The 20,367-nt window shown below is 47.6% G+C and overlaps 1 protein-coding gene across 6 annotated transcripts in view; it reads right to left on the bottom strand.

The window, feature by feature from the left end:
• Positions 1-20,367, bottom strand: part of LOC140198860 (interferon-induced GTP-binding protein Mx1-like) — a 95,648-nt gene that overhangs the window by 34,705 nt on the left and 40,576 nt on the right. The window contains exons 2-4 of one of the 6 annotated variants that reach the window (XM_072260017.1): positions 2,291-2,599; positions 1,272-1,470; positions 726-825 (exon numbers count right to left, since the gene is read on the bottom strand). In XM_072260017.1, coding sequence (XP_072116118.1) covers positions 726-812 — 87 coding nt within the window. In that variant the 5' untranslated portion in view covers positions 813-825; positions 1,272-1,470; positions 2,291-2,599. Of the gene's footprint in view, positions 1-725; positions 826-1,271; positions 1,626-2,290; positions 2,652-20,367 lie in introns of those variants that run through there. The other 5 variants (XM_072260020.1, XM_072260021.1, XM_072260018.1 and 2 more) reach the window with 5 other exon arrangements.

Below are 20,367 nucleotides of genomic sequence, written 5' to 3'. Positions count from 1 at the left end.
TTGAGGCCCTGGGTTAAGAAATAAAAGGAGGTGCATTGCAGGTATAGGCAGGTAGGAACAAATGAGGTACTGATGGAGTACAAGAAATGCAAGGGAACACTTAAGAAAGAAATCAGGAGGGCAAAAAGAAGGCATGAGGTTGCTCTAGCAGACAACGTGAAGGAGAATCCCAAGGGCTTCTACAGATACGTTAAGAGCAAAAGGATTACAAGGGACAAAATTGGTCCTCTGGAAAATCAGTCTGAGTGAAGCCAAAAGAGATAGGGGATACTTGCATCTGTGTTTACTCAGGAAACAGGTACAGAGTGTATAGAAGTGAGGCAAAGCAGCAGTGAGGCCATGGACCCTACACAGATTACAGAGGAGGTATCTGCTGTTTTGAGACAAATCAGGGTGGACAACATCGATGTCCCCCTCACTGGTGAATATTGAAAGGAAGTATTCATGAAGGACCTCCCCTAACTCTGGATTCATGCTGTCCTAACTCTAACCTCACTATCCCTGATTAATCCTGGAAATGTCAAAATCATCTTGATATGGAGAACAAAGCATCAAGCCCCTCCTCCCCCTTTTCCCAAAGAGCCCAGGAATACTCTGGGGAGGAAGTTGCTCAGCCATGCTATTTTGAAATGCTAGGGACTTGGTTGCTGAAGATTATTTGCCTACAATATTATGCTAGGTCTCCGCTGATTTGATGTGCTTTGTTTGTTTTGGATATTGAGTACCTTGAGCCCTGCTGTGCTTCTTCTTGATGAATGTGATTTTCGAGATTTGTGATGGTTTGAATTCTTGCATTTGGAATTCATGGGCATATTGCAGTTAAATCTGTGGAAATTATTAAAGATATCTATTCCATTTTCATTTCTCAATGACAAAAGACCAAATCCAAAACGCTCAACAGATTTTGAGCTACCCAACTGGACAAACCCACAAGAGCAGCAGTATTCATTTTCAAGCGTTTAAGTAGACAGTATAAAATAAAACAAATCCTAACCACACAGAAAAGTGACTACACGTTTTAAAATAACGTGGCATGTCTGGACGACACCTCTCCTGGAAAACATACAACAGCTTTAGAATAGATGGTACAAGCGGGACATAATACACCCATGGAAATATCGGCACCAACATGGTAGTGAGGAGACCCCGAACAGCAACACAGACAAAGTGCATTAGCCCAGTGAGTAAACACACAAGAAACGCAGAAATTAAAAAGGCATTGGTACTGCTGGCGGCTGGCAAACGGACTCTCCTCATCAATGTAAACTAACCTGATACCAAAGAGCGATGGTTCAATCTTCGGCACAAGAGGGCGACTTCAGATTTCGCGCCTAAAGAACCATTTTCCGATCGGAACTAAAACTGTTGAGAATATTTGAGCGTCAGTGGGCTACTCACGCACTCGATTTGGTTTAAGGGCGTATGCGACACAGGTCGACAGAAATCACGCATCCGAGATCTGCAAGAAAACTGAAACACACGTTTCACTTTGAAGAAGTGTTTCCACCGACGAAAGGCTCAGACCCTGACTGGTGCTGAGTCGGAACCATCGCCCCTTACAAGAAGGAAGTTATAGGGGTCCCAACATCCACCAGCTACCAAACCCTCCACCCTCATCACTGGAGATGTCCTCAAGACCCCGGAGTAAAGCCCGACTAACCTTAGTCCACACCTCTGAACAACAGACCAACCCCACGTCAGTTCTCCAGGAATGGTCTCTGTTACCTATTTCACAAACACTGTCCGTGTCCCAAGTCTGCCCCCTCCCCCTCCCCCTATCCTGTCACCCACTAGCACGGGCATGATGGGCTCACTGTTTCAACACGGAATCCTGTTCCAGGGTTTCCGTACCGGCTGCGAGGCCGATGTTACTGCAGTCCAGTACTAGGGGGGATTGCTACGCTGTCAAGAGATAAGCAGTTTAAGATCTGCCACCCGTACTGTCCGATTATACCAGCCATTTCCCTTCTCTGCGTTTGCTAGTCCAAACTGGAACTTGAAAAAATCCTTAAGGAACATTGCCGAAATCAAATGACATCAAAGACTTCTCCCCTCCTAGAATAAAGCTTGCCTTCGGAGTCAATATTGGCTGGAATTTCACCCCGTTCCAACAAGCTGGAATAACAGGAAGTCGATGCAAACGATGGTAATAAATATATCTAAATATATAACTCAATGTAGTATTGTACGCAACAGTAAATACTTATTTTTGTGGGGGATTGGTTTTGAAATAATTACGAAACTTTCACAAAAACCTGAATGAACCGGCTTAGTTGCAATAAGGACGTACCTGTATCACACCGACGTGGAATCGCACATCTCACTGAAAAACCCGTCCTGCGCGGATGAGTCTTTAAATACTCAGACGTGCAGGCGCCGGGTACAAGAATGATCCAATGAATTCCCCGCCAAGCCACAGCACCAAATTGTAATTCGCAGGAACACGAAAGTAATGATTTCTAGATTCTGTTCTTGATGAATCGAAACAGAAACTCTGGACGCAGGAGAATCAGAAACAAAAGAGCAGCCCAGATGAAGCGTCGACCATCCCTTCGCGTCCACGGATCCCGAATTCTTGCCGCAGTTTGTTGTTTTCTTGCTGCAGGACGAAATTGACTTTCTTTTAAAAGAAGCGTGTTCAGATGTAGACAACGTGCACGGAATTTCCGGCAAAAATGAACATAGTCATAGTCATACTTTATTGATCCCGGGGGAAAATGGTTTTCGTTACAGTTGCACCATAAATAATAAATAGTATTAGAACCATAAATAGTTAAATAGTAATATGTAAATTATGAAGTAAGTCCAGGACCAGCCTATCGGCTCAGGGTGTCTGACCCTCCAACGGAGGAGTTGTAAAGTTTGATGGCCACAGGCAGGAATGACTTCCTATGACGCTCTGTGCTGCATCTCGGAGGAATGAGTCTCTGGCTGAATGTACTCCTGTGCCCACCCAGTACATTATGTAGTGGATGGGAGACATTGACCAAGATGGCATGCAACTTAGACAGCATCCTCTTTTCAGACACCACTGTGAGAGAGTCCAGTTCCATCCCCACAACATCACTGGCCTTACAAATGAGTTTGTTGATTCTGTTGGTGTCTGCTACCCTCAGCCTGCTGCCCCAGCACACAACAGCAAACATGATAGCACTGGCCACCACAGACTCGTAGAACATCCTCAGCATCGTCTGGCAGATGTTAAAGGACCTCAGTCTCCTCAGGAAATAGAGATGGCTCTGACCCTTCTTGTAGACAGCCTCAGTGTTCTTTGACCAGTCCAGTTTATTGTCAATTCGTATCCCCACGTATTTGTAATCCTCCACCATGTCCACACTGATCCCCTGGATGGAAACAGGGGTCACCGGTACCTTAGCTCTCCTCAGGTCTACCACCAGCTCCTTAGTCTTTTTCACATTAAGCTGCAGATAATTCTGCTCACACCATGTGACAAAGTTTCCTACCGTAGCCCTGTACTCAACCTCATCTCCCTTGCTGATGCATCCAACTATGGCAGAGTCATCTGAAAACTTCTGAAGATGACAAGACTCTGTGCAGTAGTTGAAGTCCAAGGTGTAAATGGTGAAGAGAAAGGGAGACAAGACAGTCCCCTGTGGAGCCCCAGTGCTGCTGATCACTCTGTCGGACACACAATGTTGCAAGCTCACGTACTGTGGTCTGCCAGTCAGGTAATCAAGAATCCATGATACCAGGGAAGCATCCACCTGCATCGATGTCAGCTTCTCCCTCAGCAGAGCAGGGCGGATGGTGTTGAACGCACTGGAGAAGTAAAAAAACATGACCCTCACAGTGCTCGCTGGCTTGTCCAGGTGGGCGTAGACATGGTTCAGCAGGTAGACGATGGCATCCTCAACGAGACTGAGATTGAGACATGACCACTCCTGCCCAGGATGCAGTTATGCCTTGCAGTGACCACCGATCCTGGAAAGGCTTAAGAGGGCCTGTGGGCACTCTGTGCTTCTTTAGGAAAACCCAGGTGTCATTCCTCAGAAGAAGGGCAGGCACTCAGTAATGGTGGAGGTATCAGCGGCCTTCTTGGCCACACTCGGAACAGGGTGATGAGGAGGTTACCTCAACTGACTCACCTTCTCCTTCTCTCCTAAAAACTCTCCACAAATTTCGGGGGAGTGGGGCTGGCTGAAGTGCGAGCTGAACTTGAGCAGCTGCCTTTTCAAGTACGTCAGGAGGGACTGCAATTCTTCACGTAAATGGCAGGCAGCTTTTCAGTCTGCACCAACTCTAGCACAGGTCACTGGTCTGTGCAACACTCTCCACCTCAGGTTTCAGATGTAAAGTGGGAGGACTTCAGTGTAGTTGGGACTCTAGTGGGGTCTCTCTTCACTGTCAGGGGGTAGAAATGTCTGTCACAGTGTGGCTGGGCATCAGCTGAGCACGATGAATCAGAACAGGCAGGAAACAGATCCACAACTTGTGGAGAGGCACGTAGGTCATTTCTTAGAGATGGCTCCTGTTGTGCAATCCCTCTTCCCAAGGAGAGTTTTGGGGTAATGAGTCATTCCAGCTGAGCCAAGATCATTTCACAGCTCCGCCCTCGTGACGGGATGGCCAAAGGCCGCAGCCAAGAGCCCAAATGGAAGCAGCATACTTGTCCATCTTCTAATCCATTCCTTTGGCCTTCTGGCCTAGCAGTGGCATCAATCCCCTTTGCTGGATGGGGGAGAACCTTTCTGACTAAAGATAAACAACATCCCAGACTCCGGAAAGGTCCCAGTAAAAGACAGACAACTCCTGCAGAACAGCGCAGCATTTATTCACAATAGTAAATGGATACAAAAGTATAAACATAGTACAAATTATACATTCATGGTCATTACAATGGTCATTACATTTAGCAGTGTTCCTTTTCTTTTAAAGCCATGGCATCATTGCCACTCACATGCCCTCCCCCACCCCCCCAACAGGGTGATACACTCTTTCAATATTTGAGGGGCTTCTCACACCCAACTCAGCCCCTCCAAGTCCTTGTAGTAGAAGGAGTCTTGCCGGTGGTCCTTGCCCATGGAGCCCTTGCATCTAAGTTTCAATGCATCGATCAGCACCAGGTTCAGGAGCAGTTATTGCTCTTCAACCATCAGCGTGGATAACTTCACTCACCTCAACTCTGAACTGATTCCACAACCTATGGACTCATAGAACATAGAAATCTACAGCACATTACAGGCCTTTAGGCCCATAAAGTTGTGCCGACCATGTGTCGTACTCTAGAAATTGCCTAGAATTTTCCTACCACATAGCTCTCTATATTTTGTTAAGCTCCATGTACCTATCTAAGAGTCTATGAAAAGGCTTTATTTCATCCGCCTCCACCACTATCGGTGCCAGTGCATTCCACGCACCCACCACTCTCTGTGTAAAAAAGCTTACATCTGACATCCCCCTTGCACCTACTTCCAAACACCTTAACACTATGTCCGCTTGTGTTAGCCATTTCAGCCCTGGGAAAAAAGCCACCGGCTATCCACACGATCAATGCCTCTCATCATCTGATACACCTCTGTCAGGTCACCTCTCATACTCAGTCGCTCCAAGGAGAAAAGACCCAAGTTTACTCAACTTGTTCTTATAAGGCATGCGCTCCAATCCAGGCAACACCTTTGTACATCTCCTCTGCATTCTCTCTATAGTATCCACATCCTTCCAGTAGTGAGGTGATCAGAACTGAACACAGTACTCCAAGTGTGGTCTAACTGAGGTCTTATATAGCTTTGACATTACCTGAAGGTTCTTGAACTCAATCCCATAGTTGATGAAGGCCATCACACCATACACCTTCTTAACAATGAGCAGCAGCTCTGAGTGTCCTATGGACACAGACCCCAGCATCTCACTGATACTCCACACTGCCATGAGTGTTATCATTAATATTTTATTCTGTCTTCAAATTTTGACCTACATACCAAAATGAACCACTTCACGCTTCTCTGAATTGAACTTCATCTACCACTTCTCAGCCCAGCTCTGCATCCTATCAATGTCCCACTGTAGCCTCTGACAACCCTCCAGTCTATCCACAACACCCTCAACTTTTGTGTCATCAGCAAACTTACTAACCCAGCCTTCTACTTCCTCATCTGGGTCATTTATAAAAATCACAAAGAGGAGGGGTCCCAGAACAGATTCTTGCCGAACACCACTGGTCACCGTCCTCCATGCAGAATACGAACCGTCTACAACCACCCTTTGCCTGCTGTGGGCAAGCCAATTCTGGATACAACAAAGCAAGGTCTCCTTGGATCCCATGCCTCATTATTTTCTGAATGAGCCTTGAGTAAGGAACCTTATCAAATGCCTTACTGAAATCCATATACATGACATCCACTGCTCCTCCTTCATCAGTGCGTTTTGTTACATCCTCAAAGTATTCAATCAGGTTCATAAGGCACGACCTGCACTTGACAAAGCCATGCTGACTATACCTAATCTTATTATGTCTCTCCAAATGCTCATAAATCCTGCCAGTCAGGATCTTCTCCAACAACTTGCCCACCACTGAAGTCAGCCTCACTGGTCTATAATTTCCTGGGTTATCTCTGCTTCCTTTCTTGAACAAGGGAACAACATTTGCAACCTTACAATCCTCTGGTACTTCTTCTGTCCCTATAGATGAGGCAAAGATCATTGTCAGGCACTCAGCAATCCCCTCCCTCACTTCCCATAGTAGCCTGGGATATATCTCGTCTGTTTATGGCGACTTATCTAACTTAATACCTTTCAACAGCTCTAGCACATCCTCTTTCTTAATGTCTATACACTCAAGCATTTCAGTCCATGGTAAGTGATCCCCACAATTGCCAAGGTCCTTTTGACTGGTGAATACTGAAAGCAAAGTATTCATTAAGTACCTCGGCTACCACCTCCATCTCCATTCACACGTTTCCGCTGTCACACCTGATTGGTCCTATTCTCACATGGCTCATCCTCTTGCTTTCACATACTTTTTTTACATAATGAGAACACTCAGTCCTCTTTTATTGTCATTTAGAAATACATATGTGCATTAAGAAATGGTACAATGTTCTTCCACAGTGATATCACAGAAAACAGGACAAACCAAACACTAACGCTGACAGAACCACATAATTATAACATATAGTTACAGCACTGCAAAACAATACCATAATTTGATAAAGAACAGACCATGGGCATGGTAAAAAAAAAGTCTCAAGTCCCGAACGACTCCCGAGTCCCCGATAGCGGCGGCAAAAGGGAGAAACTCCCTGCCATAAACCTCCAGGCACCGTCAACTTGCCGATACCTTGGAAGCAGCCGACCACAGCTGACACTGGGTCCGTCCGTCTGAAAACTTCGAGCCTCCGACCAGCCCCTCCGATACAGCCTCCCGAGTGCCATCCTCTGCCGAGCACCTTCAACCTAGCCCTGGCCGCCGAAACAGGCAAAGCTGAGGATTCGGGGCCTTCTGCTCCAGAGATTCCAGTTACCACACAGTAGCAGCGGCAGCGAAGCGGGCATTTCAGAAGTTTCTCCAGATGTTCCTCCGTACTCTCATGTCTTTCTCCATCAAATCAGGATTGTGCACAGTTCCGTACTTGACAAATAACAGATATCATTCACCGGAGAGACCGCGTGCGCTGCCATCGCGCCGCCATCTTCTCCTTCTCCTACTTGAAGAATGCCTTGGGATTTTTCTTTAATCCTGCTCACCAAGGCCTTCTCATGGCCCCTTCTACCTAGTTTCTTGGACCTTTCATAAGTTCTTCTTCTTAGCTAGATTTTCTACATCCTTTGAACACCATGGTTCTTTTATCCTACCATTGTTCCCTGCCTCAATGGAACATACCCATGCAGAACACCACGCAAATGTTCCCTCAACATTTGCCGGATCCGTGCCGTGCAATTCCCTGAGAACATCTACCCCCAATTTAAGTTCCCAAGTTCCTGCCTAAAAGCATCAATGTTTTCCCAAATTGTCTGCTCCTATTCCTCTCCAGCGCTATGGTAAAGGAAATAGATTTGTGATCACTACCTCCAAAATACTCTCCCACCCAGAGATCTGACACCTGACCAGGTTCATTTCCCAATGCCAGATCGAGTAGTCTCTCCTCTAGTTGGTGTATCTACATATTGCGTCCGCAAACCTTCCTGAACACACCAAACAAACTCCGCCCCATCCAAACCCCTTGCTCTAAGGAGATGCTGGTCAATATTTGGAAAGTTAAAATCACCCATCACAACAACCCTATTATTATTGCGCCGTTCCAGAATCTGCCTCCCTATCTGCTCCTCGATGTCTCTGTTACTATTGGAGGGGGGGTCTATAAAAACACCCAGTAAAGTTACTGCCCCTTTCCTATTTCTGACTTCCACCCACAGTGACTCAGCAGACAATCCCTCCATGACTTCCTCCTTTTCCGCATCTGTGATACTAACCCTGATTAGCAATGTCCCACTTTTTTTGTCTCCATCCCTGTCCTTTTTGAAACATCTAAAGCCCAGCACATTCAGCAGCCATTCCTGCCCCCGAGTCTCTGTAATAGCCACAATGTCATAGTTCCACGTATTGATCCATGCTTTAAATTCATCCACCTCACTTATGATAATCCTTGCATTAAAATAGATACATCTCAAACCACCTGTCTGAGTGCATCTTTGCTCTATCATCTGCTTATCCTTCCTCATAAACTCGTACTTGTCTTTCCTCATAAACGCGTCCTTCCTCATACTTGTGTGCCAACTGCCCCATCCTCTGCGTCTTCACTTCGGTTCCCACCCCCCCATGCAAATCTAGTTTAAACCTTCCCCAACAGCATTAGCAAACTTGCTCGTCCCCAGGATAATGGTTCCCCTCCAGTTCGGGTGCAACTCGTCCCACTTGTACAGGTCACTCCTTCCCTAGAAAAGGTTCCAGTGATTCAAGAACTTGAAATCCTGCCCCTGCCCCCTGTCCCATCTCCTCATCCACTCATTCATCTGCACTATCTTCCTGTTCTGACCTTCATTAGTTCATGGTACTGGGAGTAATCTGGAGATTACCACCTTGGAGATCCTGCTCTTCAGCCTCCTTCCTAACTCCCTAAGCTTACTGCACAGGAACTCTACCCCTCTCCTGCTTATGTCATTGGTACCAACATGTACCATGACCTCCAGCTGCTCACTCTCCCCTTCAAGAATATTCTGCAACCGCTCAGAGACATCCTGGGCCCTGGTACCCGGGAGGCAACACACTATCCTGGCATCTCTTTTGTTGCCACAGAATCTCCTAGCTGTCCCCCTTACTATTGAGTCCCCTATGACTATTGCTCCACCTGACTTCACTCTACACTTCTGAGGCTCAGAGCTGAGCACAGTGCTATTGGTCTGGTTGCTGCTGCTTTGCCCAGATAGGTCATCCCCCTCAGCAGTATCCAAAGGGGTACACCATGGAGGGGCTTCCTGCAAATGTAGTCATCAGGGAGACCATCAGGTTCCATGAATTCCCACATCCTGAAGGAGGAACATTTCAGTGCCATATCTGCCACCCTGCCTGCACTGTACAATGGGCAACCAAGACCAACTCTTCTAACCTGTCTCATTGGCCTCAGTACCTTTCTCGTCAAAGTCTCTTGAGTCAAAGCCTGATGCTCCCACTCTCACCGTTGGTCCACTCCCAACAATGGTCGCCGCACTTGCCCCTTCTGTATTTTTAGATACTGTGCAGAGCTTTGTTCCACCGCTGACTGGGCCCCCGGAATGTCCGAACACCAACGAAGAACTCCTTTTATACAAGCTTTGCCGATCTGTGCGTAGCCTCCTCAAAGTGCTCTGTTCGCGCCACTGACTGGGCTTCCGGACTCACTTTCAAAGATGGTACAATTTCTCAGCATTATTTAGTTATTTATTTATCATTTGGACAGCTTGTCTTCTTTTGCATGTCGGATGTTTGTCAGCCTTTTTGTGTCGTTTTATACTTGTTCTATCGTATATCTTTGTTCTACTGCAAGAAAGTGAATTGCAAGGCAGCATATGGTGACATACTATACGGTATGCATACTTCGATAATAAACTTACTTTGAACTTTAAGTATTCTCCCGAGCCTGGAATGAGCCAGACGATATCATTCCCTTACAGACATCTCCAAGACTTGGGCTCAATACCCCTTCCTGGATTTCCTCACTTGCAGACCCCAGTCAATTTGGATTGGCAAAAACATCTCCTGCACAATCTCCGCCATCACAGGAGCACATTAAGGATGTGTGCTTAGCCCTCTGCTCTACTTGCTTCATACCTATGACTGTGTGGCTAAGTACAGCTCCAACACCAAATACAAGTTTGCCGATGACACCACTGTTGTGGGCTGTATCAAAGGGGGTGATGAATCAGCATACAGGAGGGAGATTGAAAATTTAGCCGGGCGGAATAATAACAACCTCTCATTCAATGTCATGTTACTAGAATCACCCCTTGTAATAATGATCAGTGGGGCACAGGGAATCTGTATTTACCGACAAGTAACTTTTATTGTCTCAACTAAAAACCAAGTGCGTATTTAAGGCAGAGATTGATAGGTTCTTGAATGGGCAAGGCATCAAAGCTTACGGGGAAAAAGGCTGGGAAATAGGGTTGAGGAGGAGAAGAAAAAGGATCAGCCATGATTAAATGGTGGAGCAGACTCAATGGGCCAAATGGCCTAAATTTGTTCCTATATGGTCTTATGGTTATGAAACAGCCTATTCCCCAAAACCTGAAAGGGCTGCAGTCCTTTCCGGAACTGGTAGGCTACTGTAGGGATCACATTGATGGATTTTCCATCAAGGCAGCTCCTTTAATGGAGTTAATGGAAGAGAATGTGGCATGGGAATGGAAGTCAGAGCATACCCAGGCCATCACAGACCTGAAGCAAGCGTTGGCCACTGCGCCTGTTTTAAAAACTCCAAATCCGAATGAGCCATTTTCATTGGAAGTGGCTACAACTGATACCACCCTCTCAGCAGTGCTGTTACAGGAGACGCATGGAAAGTTAAGACCAGTAGCGTATGCACCACACATGCTCTCACCAGTAGAACAGGGGTACACTGTATGTGAAGAACACTTGTTAGCGGTTTTCTGGGTGGCACAACATTTTTCCTACACAGCAATTTTCATAAGTACTGAAACCACAATTTGTAAGCTTCTGCTTTGTCATTTCTTCTGGACAAGATCAGTAGTCTGTCCCTTGATGGCATCTTGATAAATCTATCCCTTTCCCAGTACCATTCATAACAACAGCATGTGTTGGCTGGTTACTTAAGGATATCCATGCTTTCTAATGAGATTTACTAACATTGTGAACCCTTTTCAAAGGGTAGATTAAATAATTTCCATGCCAGGGAATGAGAAATACTGCACTAACATAAAACTTTCCTTTACCATCATCACAGGTACCCAGTACCCTGTTGATTATCGTATGGTTTCTAGTATGACACAATAGCACCCCTTCTCTGACCCATTCTTTTAGATGCTCATCTGAGATCCAATTTGGTACTTGATGTGTTATCAAGTTATAATAAATCAGTGCCAATCATGGTAAGCAAACAACTAGCATATGTAGTACAGATCTCAGTTTTATGCATTTCCTTAGATGAGGTCTGGATGGTCAATAATCAGATCTGTTGTATCTTGAAGGGGTTTCAGAAATTTAACCACATCCAGAATTACCTGGGATGCATCTTGACCAATCTGATTAGTTTCTCCCTGATCTTGATAATTTTCTCCAGTTATACCCTGTATTTTTGGCTGGAGCAATTGTATCTGGTTTCTAATTCTGCTATATCTCGGGTGTTGACCGTTGCTACCCCTGATGCATAACCTGCGCCCACTAGTTCCAATCGTCCTCTTTTCCTTGTATTTTTGACTGGCTTAAACTCACTCCTGCTTAGTTGTTTCCCAGAAGACGAGTAAATAATCGTTTTGTTGTAGGTGAGCACCATTCAGGCACTGTTATTTCAGTTAGATTAAAGATTATCTCCACATGCTGGTACCCTGGTACCAAAGTGACAAATTCCCCTGTATCTTCTAACACTAATCCTATCCCGTTTGTGTTACGCTGGGTCTAAGTACATTTGGGCTCTGGAGTAGTTTCCTTCACTTGTAGGTGTGGAGTAGTGATTGTTCTAATAGTTTTGAAAACTTGGAAAGGGCCTGGGCCCTGACAAAACTCTTCTCTGTGTCCTTTAGCACCTTCTCCATTCTACTGTCCCTGTGTACCACATTCCCCTGTGGGCAGTTTATAATGATGGAAGCAACCTTCAAGAAATATTTGGGGTGATGACCCCAGTTGACATACCTCTTGTGGAGATCACTGCCCTGCTCAATATACACAGAACTGTAATCTTACCATGTCCATCATTACCTGAAGGCTGCTCAATAATTGGACCTACAGACTGACTCACGATTATCCCCTCTGGGATACTGAATATTGTCACCTCTAGAAGTTTATCGGATAGGAATTGTACCTTCGTACCTTTTGGAATACCTAAGGTTTTGTCCACGTGTGTCAAGCCATCTACTGCAGTATACTACAATTCTGAGTCCTCTATTTCTCCTTTGTTAGACCACATTACCCGTGTGCATTGAGAAGATTTGTTTTTGTTCATGGAGTGTTCTCCAAGCAACAACCTCACTGTTGAAATGCTTGTCTGCTGTAATGGCTCTGTAGCAATACGGACCATGGCTAATTCCATCGCAACTAAATATATTATTCTCTTCATGTTGAATTAAATCTGTAACACACAAAGGTAATATCTGCTCTTATCTCCAATTTAAACCTTAAATTATTTTAAATCCGTATTATCTATTTGTTTTCCAAGACCATCCATTCCAAACTTCCAATTGTCCTTCGACTCGAGGTATCCATTTTTCCTCACCCAGTTTTGTTCTGGGATAGGAGAGACATGCACTGGTATATTTTCCTTTTCCTTTGGCTTTTTGACAAAACTCCCCTGATTCTCAGTATGAGGGAACTAAAAGTCAGCCCCTTGATAGGACCTGTCCCCATCTTCTTGGGGCAGTTGTTCCACCCTCAAGTCTCCCAAATCAGGGATATCATGTAGATCAATTGTTATGTGCTGATGGTGATAACATTCATGTTTCTCCCCCACTAATTTCAGCTGGTTGATATGGAATCACCTACTTTTACCTGGAAGAGTCAGTACTTTGTACATTGAAACACTTGCTTTGTCTGTAATTTCATGGGGCCCTGCAAACCTTAGATTTAAAAATGAGGTGGGTTGGTGTATTCCAATCACCTCTCTTTGTGCTGGGCTTAATTCTATGGGACTGACTTTTCAGTCAAAGTATGCTTTATTCTGTTACTTCTTTCCTGTTTGGTGGGCTGCCACATAATTGGCCTCTTTCACTGTCTCTACCAATTGTTGTGCCCACTTTTCGATTACAGTCCCATCAATTTCGGGTTCTAACAAATCTAATCCTAACAACTCCTCTAATACCCTCACGTCCCGTCTGGTTATGAGTTTAAAAGGGGTGTAAGCTGTTGAAGATGCCACTGTATTCCTTATTATCATCAAGGCATAAGGCAAAACTACTTGCTATGTTGTTCCATGTTGTTGCACCATTTTTGCAATCATATTTTTCAGTGTTCGATTCATCCTTTCCACAATTCCACTAGACTGTGGTCTATAGGGTATATGAAATCTCTGCTTGATCCCTAAAAGTGCCATGACATCTTGCATTATCTGGGCTGTGAAATGTGTGCCTTGATCCAATTCGAGACTCCGATAGTCTGAGTGAATATCCTTTCAATAAGATATTTGCAGTGGCCTTTGCTGTGTTTGTCTTAGCCAAGAAAGCTTCCACCCACTTCATAGAAGTACCTATTACTACCAGAATCTATTTGTACCCTCCTGGGGTGGGGTTAAGGGACCAACATAAACTATCTGCAAATTAGTCCAAGGCCCTTCTACTGGTCTGTGTTGAAGGGCTCCTTTCTTTACATTTCTGTCAGGATTTAACTGTGCACAAATCAAGCAATTTTTGACATATGCTCCACATCATCCTTCAACTTAGGCCACCAGCCCACTACCTTGATCTTTTCCAGGGTGCTTTCGCATCCCTGGTGTCCCCACAGATCCTGGTACCAACGGATCATCTGGTTCCTCCCTCTGGAACCACAAACCTTCCTTCATGAAGGACAACTCCATCCCATCTTTGACAAACACTCCCTTGTGCTCTTTGTATATTTCAGACCCTGCGCCTCCTATCATTTAAAAAAAATCCTTTTCTTTCTTTTGCTCCTGTTAAATCTATAACCTTAATTTGTTGTTCCTTCTGTCTCCCAATCTCCCCAATCTGTGGCTGTCATTCCTGCCCAAATAAAGCACCTTGCTTCGCCAATTCATCAGCCTTTCTATTTCCCTCAGGTGATAATTTAGAGTGGGCTTTCATGTTTATGACTCCATATTCTTTCCCTTTGTCTTCTCAAATATATATTGTAATAAAGGAGCAGATTGGAGGGGCTTCCCACAGACCCCCTGGCTTCCCACAGAGGCAAATATTCTGTAAGGCTGTTATAAACATACATACTATCAGAGTGTACGACTCACCCTGATGGAAAACATTCTGGGTGGCTAACCACATATGCCACAGCTGCCAATTCTGCTGCCTGTGCACTCATGGTTTTGGGTAACTTTAAAGCTATACTATACCTTCACAATACGCTGGAGGAACTCAGCAGGTCGGGCAGCATCAGTGGAAACAATGAGTCGACTGAAGAAAGAAGGTGAGGGAGGGTTAGAAGAAGGCTCGTAGCTTGTTGAAAAACCAGTAATTTGAAAGACAAAGGGGTGGCGGAGGGGAAACAGGGACATCAAAGGCAGGAAAACAATGGGTAGAGGAAGGGAGGGGGAGGGAATTACCGGAAGGAGGCCATGTATGGTATTCAGGGCCCCAAACAGTCCTTCCAGGTGAGGCAACACTTCACTTGTGAGTCTGTTGGGGTCATCTATTACATCCGGTGCTCCCAGTGCAGCCTCCTCTACATCGGTGAAACCCGACGCAGATTGGGGGACTGCTTCGTCGAGCACCTCCACTCCGTCTGCCAAAACAGACAGGATCCCCCAGTAGCCACCCACTTCAACTCTGCTTCCCATTCCCATTCAGATATGTCCATACATGGCCTCCTCTACTGCCATGATGAGGCTAAACTCAGGTTGGAGGAGCAACACCTCATATACCGTCCAGGTAGTCTCCAGCCCCTTGGTATGAACATAGAATTCTCCAACTTCCGGTAATTCCCTCCCCCTCCCTTCCTCTATCCCTATTTCACTCTGTCCCCACTTCCCCCAGCTGCCTATCACCTCCCTCATGGTTCCGCCTCCTTCTTCTTCTACCCATTGTTTTCCTGCCTATGACGTCCTTGCTTCCTCTCCCCTACCCCTTTGTCTTTCAAATTACTGGTTTTTCAACTGAACCTACCAGCCTTCTTCCAACCCTCCAAAAACCTTCTTTCTTCAGTCCTGATGAAGGGTTCCAGCCCGAAACATCGACTCATACTTTCCACTGATGCTGCCCAACCTGCTGAGTTCCTCCAGCGTATTGTGAGTGTTGCTTTGATCCCAGCATCTGCAGATTATTTTGTGTATACTATACCTTGCCTGGCTGATGCACCTTCAATTATTCCAAAAGACTGAAGTAGGGTAAAAACTGAAAGGCTTTTATTCGCAGTAAAATATGACTTCCAGCATGCTGAATGTCTGCCCCTGGACTGAGGGGGAGGGGCAAGGTGAAATCACCTCTATTCAGGGGTCTGTGGGAGGAGCCACAGGGGCAGTCAGCAGAGGGGTGTGTCCAGACAGGTAACCGAGTTACAACATATATATGGTTTACCACATTCACCCCTCCTTTTTTTTTAAAAGAGTCCCGCGGGGTGAAGTGACTGACAATATTTAAAACAAGTATATTTACAGGTCAAGTCTATCAGGCGGTCAAGTCCGTCGCTGCAATCTACGTAGCACCGGTGGTGATTGCACCGGCGATGGCGGTTGTGCTGGCTCCGGCCTGATTTGTGGTGCCAGCACATTAGGCGTTGTTAATCCCTCGTGCGTGTGTGTCGCACCCGATATGGGAGTGTCGTGTGGTGTCTGTGCAGGGCTTGGAGTGCGCGGTGCCTGGTGGGTATACATATCGGTGGATACGGGGTTAATAGTCACCATGGAGTGTTCAGGGTAGGGGCCCAGTGCTCCTGCAGGCGCCAGGTCACGGATGAAGACCGTGTCCTCCCGCCCATCAGGTAAAACCACGTAGGCATACTGAGGGTTCGCATGAAGTAAGTGAACCCTCTCGACCATTGGGGAGTATTTATTGCTCCTCGCATGTTTCCAGAGCAGCACTGACCCCAGGGACATCAGCCAAGTTGGTAGGGTGGTTCCAGTGGTTGACATTCTGGGAAATGAAAAGAGCCGCTCATGAGGGGTGGCATTGGTGGCCGTGCATAACAGGGAGCGGATGGAATGGAGTGCCTCGGGAAGGACCTCCTGCCAGCGGGAGACCGGCAGTCCCTTTGACCTGAGGGCTAAGAGTGTGGCCTTCCACACCGTGGCATTCTCCTTCTCCACCTGTCCATTCCCCCGGGGATTATAGCTCGTGGTCCTACTAGTTGCAATCCCCCTAAGCCAGCAGGTACTGGCGCAGCTCGTCACTCACAAACGAGGACCCTCTGTCACTGTGGATATAGCATGGGTATCCGAACAGAGTGAAGAGCTTGCGCAGGGCTTTTATAACTGACGTGGTAGTGGTGTCGGGGCAGGGGATGGCGAAGGGGAACCGCGAGTACTCGTTGATAATGTTAAGAAAGTACACATTGCGGTCGGTGGAGGGAAGGGGGCCCTTAAAGTCAACACTCAGTCGCTCAAAGGGGCGGGTGGCCTTGATGAGTGGTGCCTTTTCGGGTCGGTAGAAGTGTGGTTTGCACTCTGCGCAGACTTGGCAGTCCCTGGTTATCATCCTGATCTCCTCAAGGGAGTAAGGCAGGTTCCGGGCTTTCACGAAGTGCAAAAGCCGGGTGATCCCCAGGTGGCAAAGATCTACATGTAGGGCGTATAGCCGGTCGATCTGCACGCTGGCGCACGTTCCCCGGGATAGGGCATTAGAGGGCTCGTTGAGCTTCCCAGGCCTGTACATGATGTCATAGTTGAAGGTGGAGAGTTCGATTCTCCACCTCAGAATTTTATCATTTTTGATTTTGCCCCGCTGTTGGTTACTAAACATGAATGCAACTGAGCGCTGGTCAGTCAGCAGGGTGAACCTTTTGCTGGCAAAATAGTGCCTCCAGTGCCTAATAGCTTCCACTATGGCCTGGGCCTCTTTCTCCACCACGGAGTGCTGAATTTCAGGGCCTTGAAGGGTACGGGAGAAGAACGGCACCGGTCTTCCTGCCTGGTTGAGGGTAGCAGCCAGTGCGAAGTCGGAGGTGTCACTCTCCACTTGGAAGGGAATAGCCTCATCCACCGCATGTATTGCTGCTTTGGCAATGTCCCCTTTTATGCGGCTGAAGGCCGCGTGGGCCTTGGTTGAGAGGGGGAATGTGGTGGACTTGACCAGGGGGCGGGCCTTGTCTGCATAGTTAGAGACCCATTGGGTGTAATATGAAAAGAAGCCCAGGCACCTTTTGAGGGCTCTTGAGGGTGTTGGGAAGAGGGAGTTCCAACAGGGGGCACATACGGTCGGGGTCAGGGCCAATGACTCCGTTCTCCACGACACACCCAAGGATAGCAAGTCGGGTGGTCCCGAGCACACACTTGTCCTTGTTATAGGTGAGATTGAAAGCTTTGGCTGCTTGGAAAAAATTTTGGAGGTTGTTGTCGTGATCCTGCCGGTCGTGACCGCAGATGGTGATGTTATCCAGATATGGGAATGTGGCCTTCAGTTGGCACTGGTCCACCATCCAGTCCATTGCCCTCTGGAAGACAGATACACCATTCGTGACACCGAAGAGGATGCGCAGGAAGTGATAAAGCCTGCCTCGAAGGCGGTGTAATGGCGGTCCTCCCGATGGACGGGGAGCTGATGGTAAGCGGATTTTAGGTCTATGGTCGAGTACACCTTGTACTGTGCTATCTGATTGACCATATCCGTGATGCGGGGTAGAGGGTACGCGCGAGCTGCGTGAACCTATTGATGGTCTGGCTATAGTCCACGACCATCCTATTCTTCTCCCCGTTCCGAACAACGACCACCTGCGCCCTCCAAGGATTTGTGCTTGCCTTAATGACCCCCTCCCTGAGCAGCCGCTGCACCTCCGACTTAATGAAAGCTCTGTCCCCCACACTGTACCTCCTGCTTTTAGTTGCCACAGGTTTACAGTCAGGGGTCGGGTTGGCGATCAGCGGTGGGGGAGGGATCCTGAGGGTGGAGAGGCCGCAAGTGGTGTCGGTAGTGCGTTAGTTGGCATGGTGTTGGGTGGGATGTGCAGGCCGGTGTGTGTGGGTGGTCAGTAGCGGAGTATGTGACGTATTCCTACAAAACTGGGGATTTACAACAGTGATTGGTGGGAGTGGCCCATCATTCTCCATTGTCACGCTTTTCAGGTGGCTCTGGAAATCGAGCCCCAATAGCACAGGGGCACACAGTTGAGGCATGACCAGTAATGTAAAGTCTCGATATTCTGTGCCCTGCACCACTAGCGTCGCTACACAACCCCCCCGGATGTCTTTTGTATGCAACCCGGAGGCCATGGTGACCCTCTGACTTACTGGCTGTATCGCGAGTCCGCAGTGCTGCACTGTGGCTGGGTGGATAAAACTCCCCGTGCCGCCTGTGTCAAACAGGCAGCTTGTCCTGCACCCCTCCACCAGGATGTCCATCATTGACCTTGTGAGCTGGTGGGGAGCGCTTTGGTCGAGGGTCACGGAAGCCAGGGTTGGGTCGCTGTCTTGGTGCAGCGTGGTGGGGTGCGCCGTGAGCACCTGTTGGTCGTAGGCAGTGGGAGGTGGTGCCGGCCAAGATGGCCACCCCCATGTCTCGCACATGGTGGCGGCGTGCAGGGAAGATGGCGGCAGGCAAGATGGTGACCCCCATGTCTCGCACGTGGTGGCGGCGTGCAGGGAAGATGGCGGCAGGCAAGATGGTGACCCCCATGTCTCGCACGCGGCGCTGCTCGATCCCGCTTGCGGTTTGGACTTACAGGCCTCGGTGAAGTGGCCCTTCTTTCCGCAGCTGGAGCAGGTAGCTTGTTGGGCCGGGCAGCGTTTCCGGGGGTGCTTCCCGAGTCCGCAGAAGTAGACTTGTGACTGGCAGCAGCCGAGGTCGATTCACTGGCGGGTTGCGGGGTCTGCAGCGCCCACGAGGCCATCGGGGGATCGCGTGCCTGGAGAGCCTCAGAGTTGTGCAGAGTGGCCTCCAGCGTGTCAGCCAGCTTGATCGCCGAACTTAAGGTAAGATCAGCTTTTTCCAACAGCCGCTGGCGCACGTACACTGACCTGGTCCCCGTGATGAAGGCGTCTCTCACTAGGAGCTCCGCATGCTGTCCTGCCGTCAGTTCTTGGCAATTGCAGGCTTGCACGAGCGTCTGTAGCGCCTGGACAAACTCAGCACTTGATTCCCCGGGCTGCTGGTGCCGAGTCGCTAAACGATGTCGTGCGTAGACGCTGTTTACCGGCCGTTAGAATTGTCCTTTGAGAGCGCTCATCGCGCCGTCATAGCTCGGCTGGTCTCTGATCAGCGAGTAGACCCGTGGACTGACCCTGGAGAGTAAAACTCTGTGCTTCGCTGCGGGGTCGGTTGCTTTAGTCTCCTCTAGGTACGATTCGAAGCAGGCCAGCCAGAGTTCGAAAGCGTTTCCAGCTTCAGATGTTTGCGGATCGAGTTCTAACTTGTCGGGTCTCAGGACATGTTCCATGCTTTAAAATTTACTGTGAATAAAATTGATGCACCTTCAATTATTCCAAAAGACTGAAGTAGGGTAAATACTGAAAGACTTTTATTCACAGTAAAATATGACTTCCAGCATGCTGAATGTCTGCCCCTGGACTGAGGGGGAGGAGCAGGGCAAAATCACCTTTATTCCCGGGTCTGTGGGAGGAGCCACAGGGGCAGTCAGCAGAGTGGCGTGTCCAGACAGGTAACCCAGTTACAGCATATATATGTATGGTTTACCACACTGGCCATGTTCATCCTCTATATATATACCACACCCAGTTCTCTTGTCATTCTGCACTGACGAGCAACCATCTACACACATTTTAAAAAAGGGCTTTACTTTTTCCTTTGTGTTTTTGTTCTCAGTCATTACTGTTTTTGTTCTACTTCGACCCCCTCCTTTTTGTTTTGATACAAATGGTCCCTTGGGATCATTTGCTATCATAACGTGACACTCATGATCACTCCCTTGGTACACCA

The sequence above is a fragment of the Mobula birostris genome, chromosome 6 (genome assembly GCF_030028105.1).
Source record: "Mobula birostris isolate sMobBir1 chromosome 6, sMobBir1.hap1, whole genome shotgun sequence".
Taxonomy (NCBI): Eukaryota; Metazoa; Chordata; class Chondrichthyes; order Myliobatiformes; family Myliobatidae; genus Mobula; species Mobula birostris.
This window is presented reverse-complemented; position numbering and strand designations above follow the sequence as displayed.